Source organism: Garra rufa, chromosome 24 (genome assembly GCF_049309525.1).
Source record: "Garra rufa chromosome 24, GarRuf1.0, whole genome shotgun sequence".
Taxonomy (NCBI): domain Eukaryota; kingdom Metazoa; phylum Chordata; class Actinopteri; order Cypriniformes; family Cyprinidae; genus Garra; species Garra rufa.
The window spans coordinates 10,926,497-10,942,963 of record NC_133384.1 but is presented as its reverse complement, the minus strand read 5'-3'; the positions used below and the strand labels follow the sequence as shown (position 1 = coordinate 10,942,963).

The window sequence follows — 16,467 nt, the reverse complement described above, 5'->3', positions numbered from 1 at the left end:
TACGTTCCAAAAAAATATTGTTGTTTCCAACACTGATAATAAGTCAGTATATTAGAATGATTTCTGAAGGATCATGTGACACTGAAGACTGGAGTAACAGCTGATGAAATTCAGGTTTGCATCACAGAAATAAAAATATTTTAATGTATATTAAAATAGAAACCAATTTTTGTTATAGTGTAATAACATTTTGCAGTATTCAGTATTTTTGATCAAATAAATGCAGTCTTGATAAACGTAAGAGGCTTCTCTAAAAAACATTACAAATCTTACTGATCCCAAACTTTTGAACAGCAGTGTATGTGTAAAAAATGTACATTAGTCAATGTATTGTGCATGATTGTGATTGAAAATAATCTACTTATAAATGAACATATAGTAGTCAACATTTAAAGTGTTCAAAACCTTTCATCAGAGTCGTCCTAAAACTAAAACATCCTTGTCTTCGGACAACTTTGATGAACTTTTTTAATCCGCTTCAAATGTTGACTACTATACATCTAGATGAATTATTATTATTATTATTTTGTGTTTAATTATTAAATTGAACCTTATTATAAAGCATTACTTCACATTCCAGAGATAAGGGACGTTATAGCTTAAGAAAATTCTTAAAGTATGCAAAATGTTGATTTGATTGATTATGGCTGCTGTTTTTGGTATCTGTCAAGGTCTTTGCTTCTTTCTTTCTTTTTCTCAGTCTTTCTTTCCCACACATCAGCAGTATTTAGTGAATAGAAAACAGGTGCTTTTCCTCTGGATGTGTTGCACAAGAGTGTTTCAGTAACCACGCCTGTGTTAATCAAGACTGGAGAAAACTCTGACCTCAGCTTCACATCCACACAGGTCAAAGGTCAAGAGCTGATGCTGACCGCTAATGATCCGATCAGAGCATGTGCACTCTTCTGTGTGTGTGTGTGTTTGTGTGTGTGTGTGTGTGTGTGTGTGTGTGTGTGTGTGTGTGTGTGTGTGTGTGTGTGTGTGTGTGTGTGTGTGTGTGTGTGTGTGTGTGCGCGTGCGTGCGTGTGTGTGTGTGTGTTCAGTGGTGTTGTATCAGTGATTTACAGCAGCGGTGGTTGAGTTTTACACATTCATCTGATAATCAGTTTCAGGGTGTTTAGGAGTGAAGAGTGAACACTTACAGAAACCTCTCTCTCTCTCTCTCTCTCTCTCTCTCTCTCTCTCTCTCTCTCTCTCTCTCTCTGTGTGTGTGCAGGGCTCGATCCAGCAGCTGCTGTTGACGCCGGATCCCAGCGCGCCCAATGAACAGTGCGAGGAGGACGATCCTTACGTGAGTGAGATTCACATCACATACAACACTTTACATCAACATCTCAAATATAATACACCAGTGTGGCACAACATTGGAAGCAGTTTTGATCTTGATCATCAATCTGAGAAGCTCATGTTAAATATATGAGCAGTTCTGTTTTGAATTAATGATGCGGTCTCCCATAAATTACAACTTGATCATTTGTTTTAAATAATATGATTGAAGGTTTTTTTTTTTTTTTTTTTTTTAATATACCAAAAAATATATTTACGTAAATATATTTTCTACCAATATATTTTTGGCCTTGGCCTTTTTTGATAATTTTGAAAATGTTTAAAAATAAATAAATCAATATTTTTAAAGCATAATATATTTTACAAGACAAATGGAACAAAATCAAGAAACCACACACTTGATGTGTTTAAAACCTGCTACTGTTGATGAAATAACAGAGATACTTTTCTTACTTAGATTTTTTTGTCTTGTTTCCAGCCAAAATATCAAATATTCTTAAATCAAGAAGGATTTTCTAGATGAGTAAAAATTATTGTTTTCAGAAAAAAAAGGTCTTGCTCAGAACAAGCAAAATAATCTGACAAAGGGGTAAGAAAAAAAAATCTTATTTCAAACTGAAAATTTAGCTTGTTTAAGCTTAATTTTAACTTGTTTTTCTGAAAACAAGACAATAATTTTTACTCATCTAGAAAATCCTTCTTGATTTATGATTGTTTTGATATTTTGGCTGGAAACAAGACAAAAAAATCAAAGAAGAGTATTAGAGAAATGTATAAGAAAAGTATTAACAAAACCAGTCTTAAGGGTTAATTTTTTTAAATTGAGATTTCTACATGAAATTCATAATCTTGAATAAATAGGCCTTCCATTAATGTATGGTGAGATACAACTATTTGAAAATCTGGAATCTGAAGGTGCAAAAAAATCTAAATATTGAGAAAATCACCTTTAAAGTTGTCCAAATGAAGTTCTTAGCAATGCTAATATTACTAATCAAAAATTAAGTTGTGATATATTTACAGATGTAAATTTACAAAATATCTTCATGAAACATGATCTTTGCTTAATATCCCAATGATTTTGGGCATAAAGGAAAAATCAATCATTTTGACCCGTACAATGTATTTTTGGCTGTTCCTCCAAATAGTGCTACTTGAGACTGGTTTTGTGCTCCAGGGTCACATATAAATCAGTAGCAGCTCATAATCACAGCTGTGAGTGAGTGACAGCTCAGGACCTGATAGAGACACACTGCAGCATTACAGTAGAGCAACAGCGTCCTCTAGTGGCCCATTACAGATGAACAGTTTGCTGCAACACATTTCCTGTAAAGCTGATGTCTTATTTAGTTGATTTCGAATGCTTTACACAGCACTTATGTTATAAAATTAGTTTTATTTATATGTTTTAATATATATTTTTGCTATTATTTTAACATTGCTATTTATGTTGTTGTATTAGTTTTATGGCACCATCACTTCAGTGCGGTATAAATGGAAGTAAGTCGAGTTTGATGGTGCACAAACACAAACAGCATCAGTTCCTAATGGACAGGAAATAAGCTGAGCGCATGATTTTAGGCGTCTGGTTACGGCAGCGGTGATGATATCTACGATGACACAGAGACTCCAGACGAGGTCAAGAAAGTGGTTGAGGAGAGAGAATATATCATGGTGAGTGACACTTTACTGAACTCCTGTCTAGTGTTTATTCCTCAGCAATAGAGCTCCGTCCTGTTTATCCACAGCTGCTCTGGCGTCCATTCAGACATGAACACACACATTTAACACTTCGCCAGACGGTTTGTCACATAAAAATTAAGTGAGTTTTTGCTTAAAACAAGCAAAATAATCTGCCAATGGGGTAAGAACAAAAATGTTATTTCAAACAGAAAACTAGATTATTTAGCTTGTTTCAACCAAAAATGCACTTAATTTTGACTTGTTTTTCTGAAAACAAGACAATAATTTTTACTAGTCTAGAAAATCCTTCTTGATTTAAGAATTTTTAGATATTTTGGCTGGAAACAACAAGACAAAAAAACCTAAGCGAGAAAAGCATATTTTGCAGTGTAATAATGACTGTCAAGCTTTGGGGTGTTGATCAGCTCCATCTACGTTTTGATTATCATCAGTAGTCTTTTTTTAGCTTTTTGTTAAAACATTTATTTTTTTATTTATGAAACACCCACATTATTTATATATTATTTATTCAAAAAAGCATTCATGAAGCTAAAATATATATTTTTCGATTAAAAGCAGATACCCTGTTCTTTCTTTTTAAGTTTTGTATGTTCATATATTCATAATATATACAAATTAATACCTAAATAGGGACATAGTAGTATAAAGAATGATGTAAAGTACACTTAAAGAAAACTTACAAGTACTGTATACTTGCAGTATAAAACTACTAAACTAGTATTGTAGGGTGCTAAAAGTGCATAAAAACTATTTAATTAGTAAACAATCAGTATACCGATAAGTTCACTTTTATATTTAAAAAAAGCACACTTAAAAGTATACTTTTATATACTAAAAAGTGGACCAAAGTATTGAAATAGTACGCTTTACAGTATACTACTAGTACACTGATATTTGTATACTTATTACATAAAGTATACTCACAAATATACTTGAACTTAAGTATACTCAATAAAATAAACTTGAAGTATACTTCTTTATGGTAAGGTTTGAAGACCGAACCAGGACATGCTGATCATATTCTGTGTCCTGTTTCTGAATGTTATTATGAATCTGAAGTAGTTTTCTTCATCACTTATGCCTTTATAATAACACTATTCATATTCTGTAAGTGATATTGACTGTATTGGATAATCTTGAGGCTAAAAGCTGCTCTTAACTTACTTTTCATAGGACTCCTACATTTTTGCTGTAAATGTTTTTCACAGTGTTTTAGTGTTATAATCAGCTTCTGAAACTGTCAACTGCTCACAACAGAAACATTTGACAAACATTTCACAATCATTTATGTCCTTCTTTTCATGCACAAGTTGGTCAAAGAGAAACAGATGTTGTTTCATCCAGTTTGTTTATCTTCAACGTTTGTACAACGTCTAAATATCAGCCGTGATTTTTCTAGGCTGATTACATGCATGTCGGTTAATAAGAGATGTTTACAATAAGCTGAAGATATACTTGTTTAACTAGTGACATTAGTTCACATTTGATATCTTTATTTAAATATGGCCTCATGATGCCTGATTCTACAGTATTTCTATAATTATATGACAGACAGAGACCTGTCCCCTCTCAGCCAATCATAGTCAGTACGCTTGATGACATCATCCATAGTAATGAGCTCAGCCCCGCCCTTTCTGTTAGTTTAAGATTTCTCCCCATTCCTGAGTTAAAGTTGCTCTCAGCAGTTTTGTGAACAGGTATGAAACTTTTACTGCTTTTTAGAAGAACTCTCAGTGAACAAGGCCCCAAATGATCATCTCCTGAACATCTTGAAGGTATTGGTTGTGTCCAGCAGAGGGAGACAAACACACATCAGACATCAGACTGACTGCAGCTGGAGTCTGTTTGATCAATTTGACCTTTTTGTAGACTGCAATTAGCTTTATTAGTTTACACCACAACCCAACCAAACCACTGGCTGATTCTGATTCTGCTTCCTAGAGGCTTTAGAATTCAGAAGAGCAGTTTACTTGGCCAAAGATTGCATGACATTGTGTTTAAAAAAAAATACAATCAAATCACACACACATACACATATATTTTTGGTCCATTTTCTCAGAAAAACAAAAAATGGTCCAAAAATATATGTATATGTGTGTGTAGTTTTAGTTTTTTTTTATTAATAGGAGACTTCTGCTCATCAAGGCTGCGTTTCTTTGATTAAAAATCAAGTTGCCAGCCTTGAGTAAAGTTTATCAGTCAAACCATTTAAACTGCCATGCACTTTTCACATATTACTGATTTATCTTGATACACACACATGCTATCTGAACATTTTAAACCTAAGTTTTATAATGACTGTAATATTGTGAAATGTTAATGCAATTAAAAGTAGTGGTTTTCTGTTTTAATATACTTTGAAATGTAATTTATTCCTGTGATGCAAAGCATTTTCAGCATCATTACTCCAGTCTTCAGTGTCACATGATCCTTCTGAAATCATTCTAATATGCTGATTTATTATCAACGTTGGAAATAGTTGTGATGCTTAATATTTTTTTGGGAACCTGTGATACTTTTTTCAGGATTCTTTGATAAATAAAATGTTAAAAAGAACAGCATTTATTTAAAATAGAAAACTTTTGTAACAATAAACACCTCATTCAAAATTTGGGATCAGTACATTTTTGAAAGAAATGAATGCTTTTATTCAGCAAGGATGTATTAAATTGATCAAAAGTGATAGTAAAGTTTTATATAGAAAAGATTTTTATTTTGCATGAATGCTGGTTCTTTTTAGCTTTCTATTTATCAAAGAATCCTGAAAAAAGATTCCAATAAAATATGAAGCAGCACAGCAGTTTCCAGCATTGATAATAAATCAGTACATTAGAATGATTTCTGAAGGATCGTGTGACAGGAGTAATGATGCTGATGAAAATTAAACTTTGCGTCACATAAATAAATTATATTTTAAAGTATATTAAAATAAAAAACTGTTATTTTGAATTGCATTAATATTACATTTTTCTGTATTTTTGATGAAGAAAAAAAAAACATTAAAAATCTCACTAATCCCAAACGTTTGCGCAGCAGTGTATATGCAGTAGTCAACATTTGAAGTGGATCAAAACCTTTCATCAAAGGTGTCCTAAAAACAAAACAATACCTGTTGTTGTCTTCGGACAACTTATTTGATCCACTTCAAATGTTGACTACTGTATTTATAAAATGTAAATCATTTAAATGTATACTATATAATAGATATCGATTTGATCAGTTCTCTGCTATTGACTGATTGAGTGATGCTCAGGCTTTAATTCCTGTGTTTTTATTGGTTGTTTGGTGTTCAGCCGGAGGATGTAGAGTCTGGTCCCATGAGAGCGCCACCTACTGAATCTCCTTCATTCAGCACCGAGACAGACGATGAGGACCTGGAGGAAGGCTCTGGAGAGGACATCGTCATCAGCAGCAGTCCGAAAGGTGAGCACACATACAGGAGTCTACAAATACAGTACATGATATTTACAGAGGCTGCAGATCATCTGATTCATGGTGATTTTTCACATGCATCATGATATCTCTTTCTGTTTTTCTGTCGCTCCAGAGCCGATCAGATCAGAAGGAGCTTCTCAGGACAGAAATGTGAGTTTATCTTCTTTCTGTTTTCACGTTTTCTCTGGTGATGATTACAGCTGACTGTATTCACTGCTGGTGTTTTCTCAGGTTATGACCATGCAGAAGGGAGAGAAAGGAGAGCGAGGAGCCCAAGGCCCTCCAGGACCCGCCGGACCCCCTGCTCCACACACACCAGGACAGTCAGGAGCCCAGGGCCCACAGGGACCATCAGGACCAGCTGGAGAACCGGGGCGAGACGGACAGCCAGTGAGTAAACCAGAACCTGAAGATGGAGCACACAGCATTGAAAACAATCACTGACAAATCTTGTGTCTTTTGTCTTGCTTTTTCACTAAAAATATTTTTCATTACATTATTTACACAACTGTTCATAAGGGGTTGGTAAAATTTTTGCATGTTTTTGAGAAAAGTGAAAAAAGAAAATACATTAAAAACTGTAATAAAAATATTAAAATTTAAAAGATCTGTTTTCTATGTGCAGGGTTTCCGCGGGTCCTTAAAACGTCTTAAAACATCTTAATTAAAGTTGTATCAGATTTAAGGCCATAAAAAGTCTTAAATGCTACAAGAAAGTCTTAATTATGATTTCAAGAGGTGTTAAATCCACAATTACCAGAAAAACCACAATACTTCTGCAATTCTGAAAGCGCCACTTGCTGGCAGAGAATGAGTTTGCATTTCCAGGAAGGTCATCTGCTGGTTTTGTTCAGACCAAAGTGAAAATCAACCAATGTTTGGACACTTCTGGTGGATCAACAAGAAGATAATGCATTATAGAAATCTAAACAATTAAGACAAAATAACAAAATATATTTATGTTATTTAATTAATATAATAATTGATCATTTTTAATTAATATAATGACATAATTTTATAAAACTTTTCTTATTTGTTTTTTGTGCGAAACCTGTATCTGAACTGTAGATCATGCTTTTTACAGTCATTTTACAGTTTAATGTGTTACCACAGACATTGCCCTACCTTGCTATGGTATTAATTTTATTTGTGCAGCTCTTAAAAAAGCTCTTAAAAAATCTTAAACTTGAGCTTAAAATACCCTGTGTGTAAAAATATGTTAAACTGTAATTTATTTCTGTGATGCGCAGCTGAATTTTCAGCATCATTACTGCAGTCTTCAGTCTCACATGATCCTTCAGAAATCATTCTAATATGTTGATTTGCTGCTAAAGACACATTTTTGATTATTATCAATGTAGAAAACAGTTGTGCTGCACAATATTTTTGTGGAAACTGTGATACATTTTATTTTTCAGGATTCACAGATGAATAGAAAGTTCAAAAGATCAGCATTTATTTAAAACAGAAATATCTTTACTTGCACTTTTGACTTAGCCAATAAAAAAAAAAAAAAAATTTCCTTTAAAAAATCATATTGACCCCTTGTAATAAGAAACTAACAAACAAAACCATTTGCCAATGAGAAATTAAACTTTTCTACTCAAATAAATGAACTGTATCTTATTTAAAGGATGAAAACAAGACAAAGGTAGTCCACTGATTAACCCATTAATGATTGATTGCTTGTTTTATGTGTAGACGCAGTGAATGTTGTGTGCAGTGTCTCAGAATCAGATCAGATCATACTGCGGTTGGTTGATTCTGTCTTTGGTAAATCACATCATTACTGAGCTTCACTTGTGAACATCTGATTGAATCAGTGACTCGCTGCACAGTGAATGATTCGATATTGCACTCAGTTAAACTAACAGAGAACATTCTCAGAGTCTGTTTCTGTGGACAGACTTTTGCTCATAACCGCAGCTGCTTAATACTGTATGTGATGTCAGGATAAACATGTTGTGTAGATATGAATGTATGTGTTTTTGTTGGAAAGCAGTGCTGAGACGTGCTGCATAGCATAGCAAACCTATTATGGATGTGCTTTAGCACATTTTTTGCAAGCATTGATCATGAAAGACTAGTTTTTGACAGCATTTTGTAGCTTTGTAACTCTGTCTGGCACTGCAGGTGCATAAAGCAGAACTGCCCTCCAGATCCGTGTTCATTCACACACATCACATCACACATGTGTTCCCTAATGAGCTGAACCTGTTTCCAGTATGTCTTAGAGGACAGGAAATGGACATATATGCTGGATTAATGTGGATTTTTCTTTCTTACAGGGTGACTCAGGGAAAGATGGAGCTCCGGTGCGTATCTTCTCATCTACATTATTCTGTTTAGATATACGTAAACCACAAAACCAGGGTCATTTTTTTCAAATTGAGATTGATACATCATCTGAAACCTGAATAAATAAGTTAGGATAGGACAATAGTTAGTTGAGATACAACTATTTGAAAATCTGAAATCTGAGGGTGAAAAAAAAATCAAAATATTGAGAAAATCGCCTTTAAAGTTGTCCAAATGAAGTTCTTAGCAATGCATATTACTAATTAGAAATAAAGTTTTGATATATCTACAGTAGGAAATTTACAAAATATCTTCATGGAACATGATCTTTGCTTAATATCCTAATGATTTTTGGCATAAAAGAAAAATGGATGATTTTGACCCATACAATGTATTTTTGGCTATTTCTACAAATATGCCTACTTAAGCTACTGGTTTTGTGCTCCAGGGTCACATATGATATGAGATTCTTTAACTATTGGACATTTGCCCAGGAAAGAAATAGTTTAACCTTTATTCACATAAGAAGCAGCAAATTTAGATTTTTACTGCATTTTGATGAGCAGAAGACACCTCTCTTAAAAACATTACAAAACTTTAGTGTGTATTGAGATTCAATGTGAAGTGAAACTGCAACAGATTTTTTTGCTAGCAGCCTCAGGTTATAGAAATAGAGATGGAAATGCATGAGAAATGTACATGAACCAGCTGTGGTCAAACCCTAACCCGAACCCAAGCCTAAATCCAGCAGCAAACCAAACATAACATCAGCATCAAGCCTTTAATGCAGCACACCATCATTTTATACTCAGCTGTGGCTGGATTTTTTGATTCTTTGCACGCTATAGAGCAGGGTTTCTCAAATCTAACCCTGGAGGGCCAATGCGCTGCAGAGTTCAGCTCCAACCCTGATCAAACTCACCTATCTGTGATTCTCTAATGATCCTGAAGACCTTGATGAGCATGCTCAGGTGTGTTTGATTAGGGCTAGAACTAAACTCTGCAGGAAAATGGATCTCGTGGGCCAGATTTGAGGATCCCTGCTATAGAGTGTGTATTTCACTGCAGCATTGGTTTACTCGTGTCGTTTCTCTCACATGTGTGCAGCAGAGCCGCTTACTGACCAGAGCAGACAAATACACACTGATGGTTTGGTGACACAAATTGATGGTTCATTATTTGTGAGACGCAGTCAGTGAATTGTGGCTCAGTCTGTTAGTGGTCAGAGAAGGCAGCATTAGCTTTCATGAGAGATGCTCTGCTCCTCTGGACAAAGCTAACATGAAAGCTAACGTTTGCTTTGTTTTTCTCTCTTTCTGTCGCGTGCAGGGAGAGGTTGGACCTCCGGGATTCCCGGGCATTCCTGGAAATCCGGGTCCCAAAGGTGACAAGGTATGACATGCTACCTGAATATAGTTTGAAGATTGTCAATCAGGTTTCAGAAGTGAAATCTCCATTCATTTTCTCCATTGGAAAACAGATTACTCCACTTTCAGAATAAAAATGTTCTGATAATTTACTCACCCACATGTTATGCAAGATGTTCATGTCTTTCTTTCTTCAGTCGTAAAGAAATTACATCTTTTGTGGAAAACATTCCAGGATTTTTCTCCATGTAGTGGACTTCAATGGTGCTCAACGGATTGAAGGTTAAAAATGCAGTTTCAATGCAGCTTCAAAAGACTCTAAGCGATCCCAGCCGAGGAATAAGGGTCTTATCTAGTGAAATGATTGGTTATTTAAAAAAAAAAAGAAGAAGAAGCAATTTATATACCTTTTAACCTCAAATGCTAGTATTGTCTAGCTCTGTGTACTCCAGTTAAAGACAGTTAGGGTATGTCTAAAAACTCCCATCTCACTGTTTTAGCTTTTTTTGTAAAGGGGCGTTTGATTCTTCTTCTTTGCACGTTGACTTTGTCAAGATTGGGTCGTAATTCTGGAGCGATGTAGGATGATTTTGGAGTTGGAGGAGAAAATGAGATGGGAGTTTTTAGACATACCCTAACTGTCTTGAACAGGAATACACATGTGCATCACAGAGCTAGACAAAACGAGCATTTGAGGTTAAAAAGTACATACATTGTAACTTTTTTGTTTAAATAACAAATCGTTTCGCTAGATAAGACCCTTCTTCCTCAGCTGGGATCATTTAGAGTCCTTTGATGCTGCATTTAAACTGCATTTTTAACCTTTAATCCATTGAGCTCCATTGAAGTCCACTATATGGAGAAAAATCCTGGAATGCTTTCCTCAAGAAACATAATTTCTTTGAGAATGAAACAAGAAAGACATGCACATCTTGGATGAAAAATGGGTGAGTACATGTGGAGTAAAAAGTAATCGTTTAAACACAGACTTGTTTTGAGCTCTGAGGATTGCTGATATATGCTTTAGTTGAAGCCATTAGACCATGTTATTTCAATTTATTTTTAGAAGAATCATTTGTGGGGAAAACTTCATTACCCATGATGCTTATAGAAAATTCCACCAATCAGAGAGTCCAGGTGAACAAAGTGCACCAAACAAGCTTTTTAGCTCACAAATCATGAAAATATTTACATTTTTGTATGCATATTTTGCAATAAGAATATAAGTGTGTAGTATATGCATAGTTCATGTATCATGGAATTGTAGTTCTTCATTCAATAAAGCTATTCATTTCTCTGTATCAAATAAAATACATTTTTGAGTCTGCAATGTTGTGATTCTCCTTATAGCTGGTTGGTTTGGTTTATGGATTATATTGCTTTAACAAAGACTTTATTAAAAGCCCTATGGGAAAATGAATGGATGAAACAGAGCACTAATGATCTCTATTGACTGCTAACATGATCACAGCAGCAATCCACAGTTTCCTGGCTTATGTTTTGATAGGGTGACCCTGGTGTGGGCGTCCCGGGGCCGCCTGGACCTCCCGGACCGCCAGGACGTTCAGGGACGTACAAGTATCCGGTATGCACCATTATATGTGATTTTGTGCATCTTTATATAATTATGTATGTCATAACAGCAGATGGTCTGACTGTAAACTCTGAGTGTTTCCCATGAGCAGGACGGGATGGAAGGCTCCGGTTCGACCTACGTGGATCTGGACAGCGACACAGAGCTGATACGGGTGAGTTATTACAGCCACCTCTGGGTGGAAATAATCAAAGGAGCCGGATTCCCAGCGGAATGAACTCTGAGACACGTGAAATGATTTAACGCTGAACAAAACGAGACATGAGGCAGTGATTATGTTCATGTGCAAGATGTGCGGATATAAGTCGACAGACAAAGAATTTGGTATTTAGATTAATTTTTATTGTTTTCGACTCCCACCAGGGTCCTCCAGGGCCACCGGGGCCACCAGGACGTCCAGGACCTCCGGGACCTTCAGTCGGAGCTCATCCAGGGCCCATCGGGGCTCCGGGAGTTCCTGGAAAAGATGGGGAGACAGGAAAACCTGGACTCCCGGTGAGTGAGGATCAGAGCTGATTGACAGAAACAACAAGCAGTGGGGTTTGAGGAAACACTTAGAGATCTGTGTGTCAAACTAAGATAAATTTTATCCAAAAAAGTTAAGTTCAGTTATTATTTACTCACACTCATTTCTTACAAATAAACAGTCAGATATTTTTTCCTGTGTAGTAATGAGAGACAGAAGAAAAAGTGCACAATATAAACTAAAAGTATGCAATAACAAATTATTTTTGCATTATATTCCAAGTCTTCTGAAGCTACACAATAACTGAATTATAAGTTTTAAGGGGAGACACTGCAGGCACAAACACAGTTTTTCATGCAGCTTTCATGCAAGTTTGAGATTTTGGGCTTTTTGCTGTTTTATAAAGTGTTTTTTCAGACTAGTGGAAAGAAAACACCCAAAAGACACTGTTAAGTCTTTCTTTTATAGCACTTTATCTATTTGTGTCAATGGATTTCAATTACAATCCAGATTTTTAAAGGCCATGAGTTTTTTTCTCCTACACTGAGCCATAAATCTCCACTTCAGCAGCACTTACACACACCACACTGAGCATTTGTATTCCTGTCTATATCCCGAAGGTGTTTACAGAGGGATTTGTTCATATTTAATTAGTTTGATTTTATACAACATTGTATCCCCCCCCCATTTTTTTTTTTTTTTAAATCTATAGTTTTTGCTAAGTATTTTTTGAATTATGGAGAGACAAAATGAGGAAAAATTCCTTCTGTAAAAACATTTGACTCTAATATGTCAAAAATGAAAAGAATTTTGAAACTGACTTCATCCGGTGTTTAGATTTTTGTACTAGAAATGTATGCAAATTAGTGCATATTTCAATAAATAATGGATCATTTGCATATTTAAACCTAACATTTTAGAAAACTTGTAATACAAAAAATGTTTGCAATTATCAATGTAATCAATCAACTGAAGTATCAAGTAAGTAATCAAGTAAGTAAGGTTTACCCTATTCTCCTGCAGTGTCTCGCCTTAAAGGCTATCATATTAATATACACTACATTAAAAGTAACTGATGGATTAAATTGATCAAAATTAACAGTAAAGACATTTATATTGTTACAAAAGATTTCTAATTCAAATAAATGGTGTTCTTTTGAACTTTCTATTCATCTGTGAATGCTGACAAATCAAATGTATCAGTTTCCACAAACATATTGAGCAGCACAATTGTTTTCAACATGGATAATAATCAGAAATGTTTCATAAGAAGCAAATCAGTATATTAGAATGATTTCCGAAGGATCGTGTGACACTGAAGACTCCAGTAATGGGCATCACAGAAATAAATTACATCTGAACAGATATTCACATAGAAAACGTCTCAGGTTACGTATGTAACCCTAGTTCCCTGAGAATAGGGAACGAGACACTGCGTCCTCTAGAGGGCGCTTTTGGGGAACGCTGCAGCGTGCCTCGAGTCTGAAGAATGCATAGAACAACTACATGAAATGGCCGGCGCCAGCGTATGACGTCACCGCGGCGCGACAGTCGCTGCCGTTGCGTCACTACCGGGCGACCATAACATAAAGAGGCGCCCGTGCAACACAATACATCTTCAAAGTCTGAAGCTTTATCGTCCGAAGCATGGCGAAGAAGCCTAGAGGACGCAGTGTCTCGTTCCCTATTCTCAGGGAACTAGGGTTACATACGTAACCTGAGACGTTCCCTTCCGAAGGGAACTCTCACTGCGTCCTCTAGAGGGCGCTTTTGGGGAACGGTATACCAACACTGCCATGCTGAGGGGAGTGCATGCTAAGCCAGCGAGCACTAAGCAACAATTCTGAGAGGAATTGCCCCTACTAGGACGTGGTGACGGCTGTCAAAACGTTACCCCTCCCGGCCAGAGGCCTGACCTGTTACCCACTTACCAGACTGGGTAGAACCCAGGGCACAGCTCAGGCTTGGAATTAGAGTAATTCCTTCTGAGGGAAACGGCTAAGTTTCGATGGGAACTTAGACTTGTCAGAACCAGAGACTACTGCAACATAGGGCCTAGTTCCCTCAGGAACTGGCTCCCATATGAGGGCAGAAACCTGTCCTAGATCCGTTCAAAGGGCCACTAAAAGTGGCGCGCCCTAATAGTGGATGGTCAGCAGACATCAGCTAAGATATCAGAGGAGTCGAACCCAGGGAACCGGGGTTATGAGCCAACTCCAATAGATGGGAACGAGGCAAAACGCGTGACCCATACCAAAAAAGGATTTAAAAGAGGAACCCAAAACTTGGTGGGAACCTACCAACACATGGATTTTATAGAAGTGCCCCAGGTGTGTGTGCACTTACCACACTTGTGGTTTTAACTGGAAGACGCCCAGGCATAGCGTGGGACGCTTACCGACATGATCGGATTTAAGGAGAGTGTTTTCCCAGGGGGTTTCACTATCAGCTCCATGCCGTCTGAAGAGACGGAAAGGGGATGACCCTGATGGTGAGGGGATTGCCACACTAACCCTCCCCTGGACAGAAGCTCGCAAGCTATCTGTCAACAGAGATGAACATGAAGCTGAGACCATCCTGCAATAGTGGACGATAGTAGAGGACAAAAATCCTGACCCTGATCCACAGGGAGGATCGCTTCTCCAGAAGGGGGCACTGCTGTCTTTAGGGAACCCTTAATGAAAAGGGGAAGCGTGCACAGCCCGGTCCACGCGACCTGTATAAAGGTCTGGCAATCTCACGAAGGTGGGTTGGCGCTCATAGAAGACCCTTCCCAGAAGGGGAGCTGCGCAACCGAACAGGAGCGAATGCTCTCACTGTTACCCTTCATAGAGGGGAGCATACATCCAGAATAAAGGCTGGAGAGTAGAAACCTGAAGCATGAAGGTCAAGCTCCTACCCTGGGAAACAGGGAGGAGAACTTGGCCACCAAGGAGTGGTGCTCTTATAAGTGAACCCTGGAAAGGGGGCACGCCAACATCCTTGTAGCAGGTCCATAACTCTCAAAGGTCTGTCCCTGGTAGATTCCTACCCTCAGGAGGGAGGAAGCATTCAGTCCTGGGAAGTTGCTCTGAAGGAAACCCTGAATTAGGGGAGCTCAGGTCCGTTCCAGCAATCCTGCGCACAGGGAGGAACGTGAGCTCTTAACCTTAACAAACCCATTCCTCAGAAAGGGGAGCACTCAGTCCTGGGAAGTTGCTCTGAAGGAAACCCTGGATTTAGGGGAGCTCAGGTCCGTTCCAGCAATCCTGCGCACAGGGAGGAACGTGAGCTCTTAACCTAAACAAACCCATTCCTCAGAAAGGGGAGCACTGTTTGCCTTGAAAGTTTCTGGGAAGCTCCGAAATGAATAAGGGCAGCTTCCTAGTTCAAACACTTCGTAAACCTTTCCTCAGAAAGGGAAGTGGAACTAGGCCTGGGGAGCGAGAATCGATCCTAAAGTGACGGCTTTCTAAGGTGTTAAACACCGAAGGATGCTCAAACCCTCTGTAGGGGAGACATTCGTCAGCCTGGGTGTAGATCCTACATCAAGTGCTGCCTCAGCCCTCAGGCTTAGAATGAGGCAACTTGAAGAGAGTCACAAAGTGGCGCTCAGATAAAAACCCTTTCCTCAGAAAGGGGAGCGCACACCAAATAGACCGAGAATCAAGACCCCAGCTGGAAAGCGTGTCACCAGGTGGTGCTCAAATAAAAACCTTTTCCGCAGAAAAGGGAGCAACCAAACCTGCTCCAAGTCCGCAGCGAGCACTCCGGTCTGCTGGTACTCCTATGTAAGTGAACACCTGTCTCAACAGGTGTAGACACTCAGTTTCCATAGAAACCGTATTTAGGAGAGGACACGAAGCGGATCCTCGCACACAGGCCGTCTGCAACAGAGTTAAACATACTAGTGCAATCTTAAATATAAATATCTTAAGATGCTTACCTAGGGAGAAAGGAAAAATTTTCCTTTTGCTCGTTTAACCACTGAAGGGGGAAAGCCCGATTGCTGGAACGAGTGTTGTGTAGACGGACACCACCATACAACCGGAAGGGAGGGGTGCTCCGTCGAGATGTTTCCACATTCCTTTTCTGAGGGAAAAGCACAACACGCAACCCAGACCCCGCAGGCAACACGCCTATCCAGCCATAAGGGGGGGCGTAACTAGGGAGTTATGCTCCTGTCTCAACAGGACATAAGTCTACACTAGGCCTGCAAAGGACAGCATAAACATACCAAGGGCAAACCTAAGAAAAACTTAGGGAGCTTACCTTGAAGAGGACAGAGGTCCTATGTGTAATATATGCTGTAAGGGTTGGTTTACCGCACAGCCTGT

The 16,467-nt window shown here is 37.8% G+C and overlaps 1 protein-coding gene across 1 annotated transcript in view; it reads left to right on the top strand.

Annotated features, from left to right (window-relative positions):
- Window positions 1–16,467, top strand: part of col15a1a (collagen, type XV, alpha 1a) — a 76,086-nt gene that overhangs the window by 27,667 nt on the left and 31,952 nt on the right. The window contains exons 5-14 of the mRNA XM_073830535.1: window positions 1,217–1,291; window positions 2,869–2,961; window positions 6,285–6,414; window positions 6,539–6,576; window positions 6,658–6,816; window positions 8,715–8,741; window positions 10,054–10,116; window positions 11,599–11,676; window positions 11,777–11,839; window positions 12,049–12,180. Of these exons, the coding sequence (XP_073686636.1) occupies window positions 1,217–1,291; window positions 2,869–2,961; window positions 6,285–6,414; window positions 6,539–6,576; window positions 6,658–6,816; window positions 8,715–8,741; window positions 10,054–10,116; window positions 11,599–11,676; window positions 11,777–11,839; window positions 12,049–12,180 (858 nt within the window). The remainder of the gene's footprint in view (window positions 1–1,216; window positions 1,292–2,868; window positions 2,962–6,284; window positions 6,415–6,538; window positions 6,577–6,657; window positions 6,817–8,714; window positions 8,742–10,053; window positions 10,117–11,598; window positions 11,677–11,776; window positions 11,840–12,048; window positions 12,181–16,467) is intronic.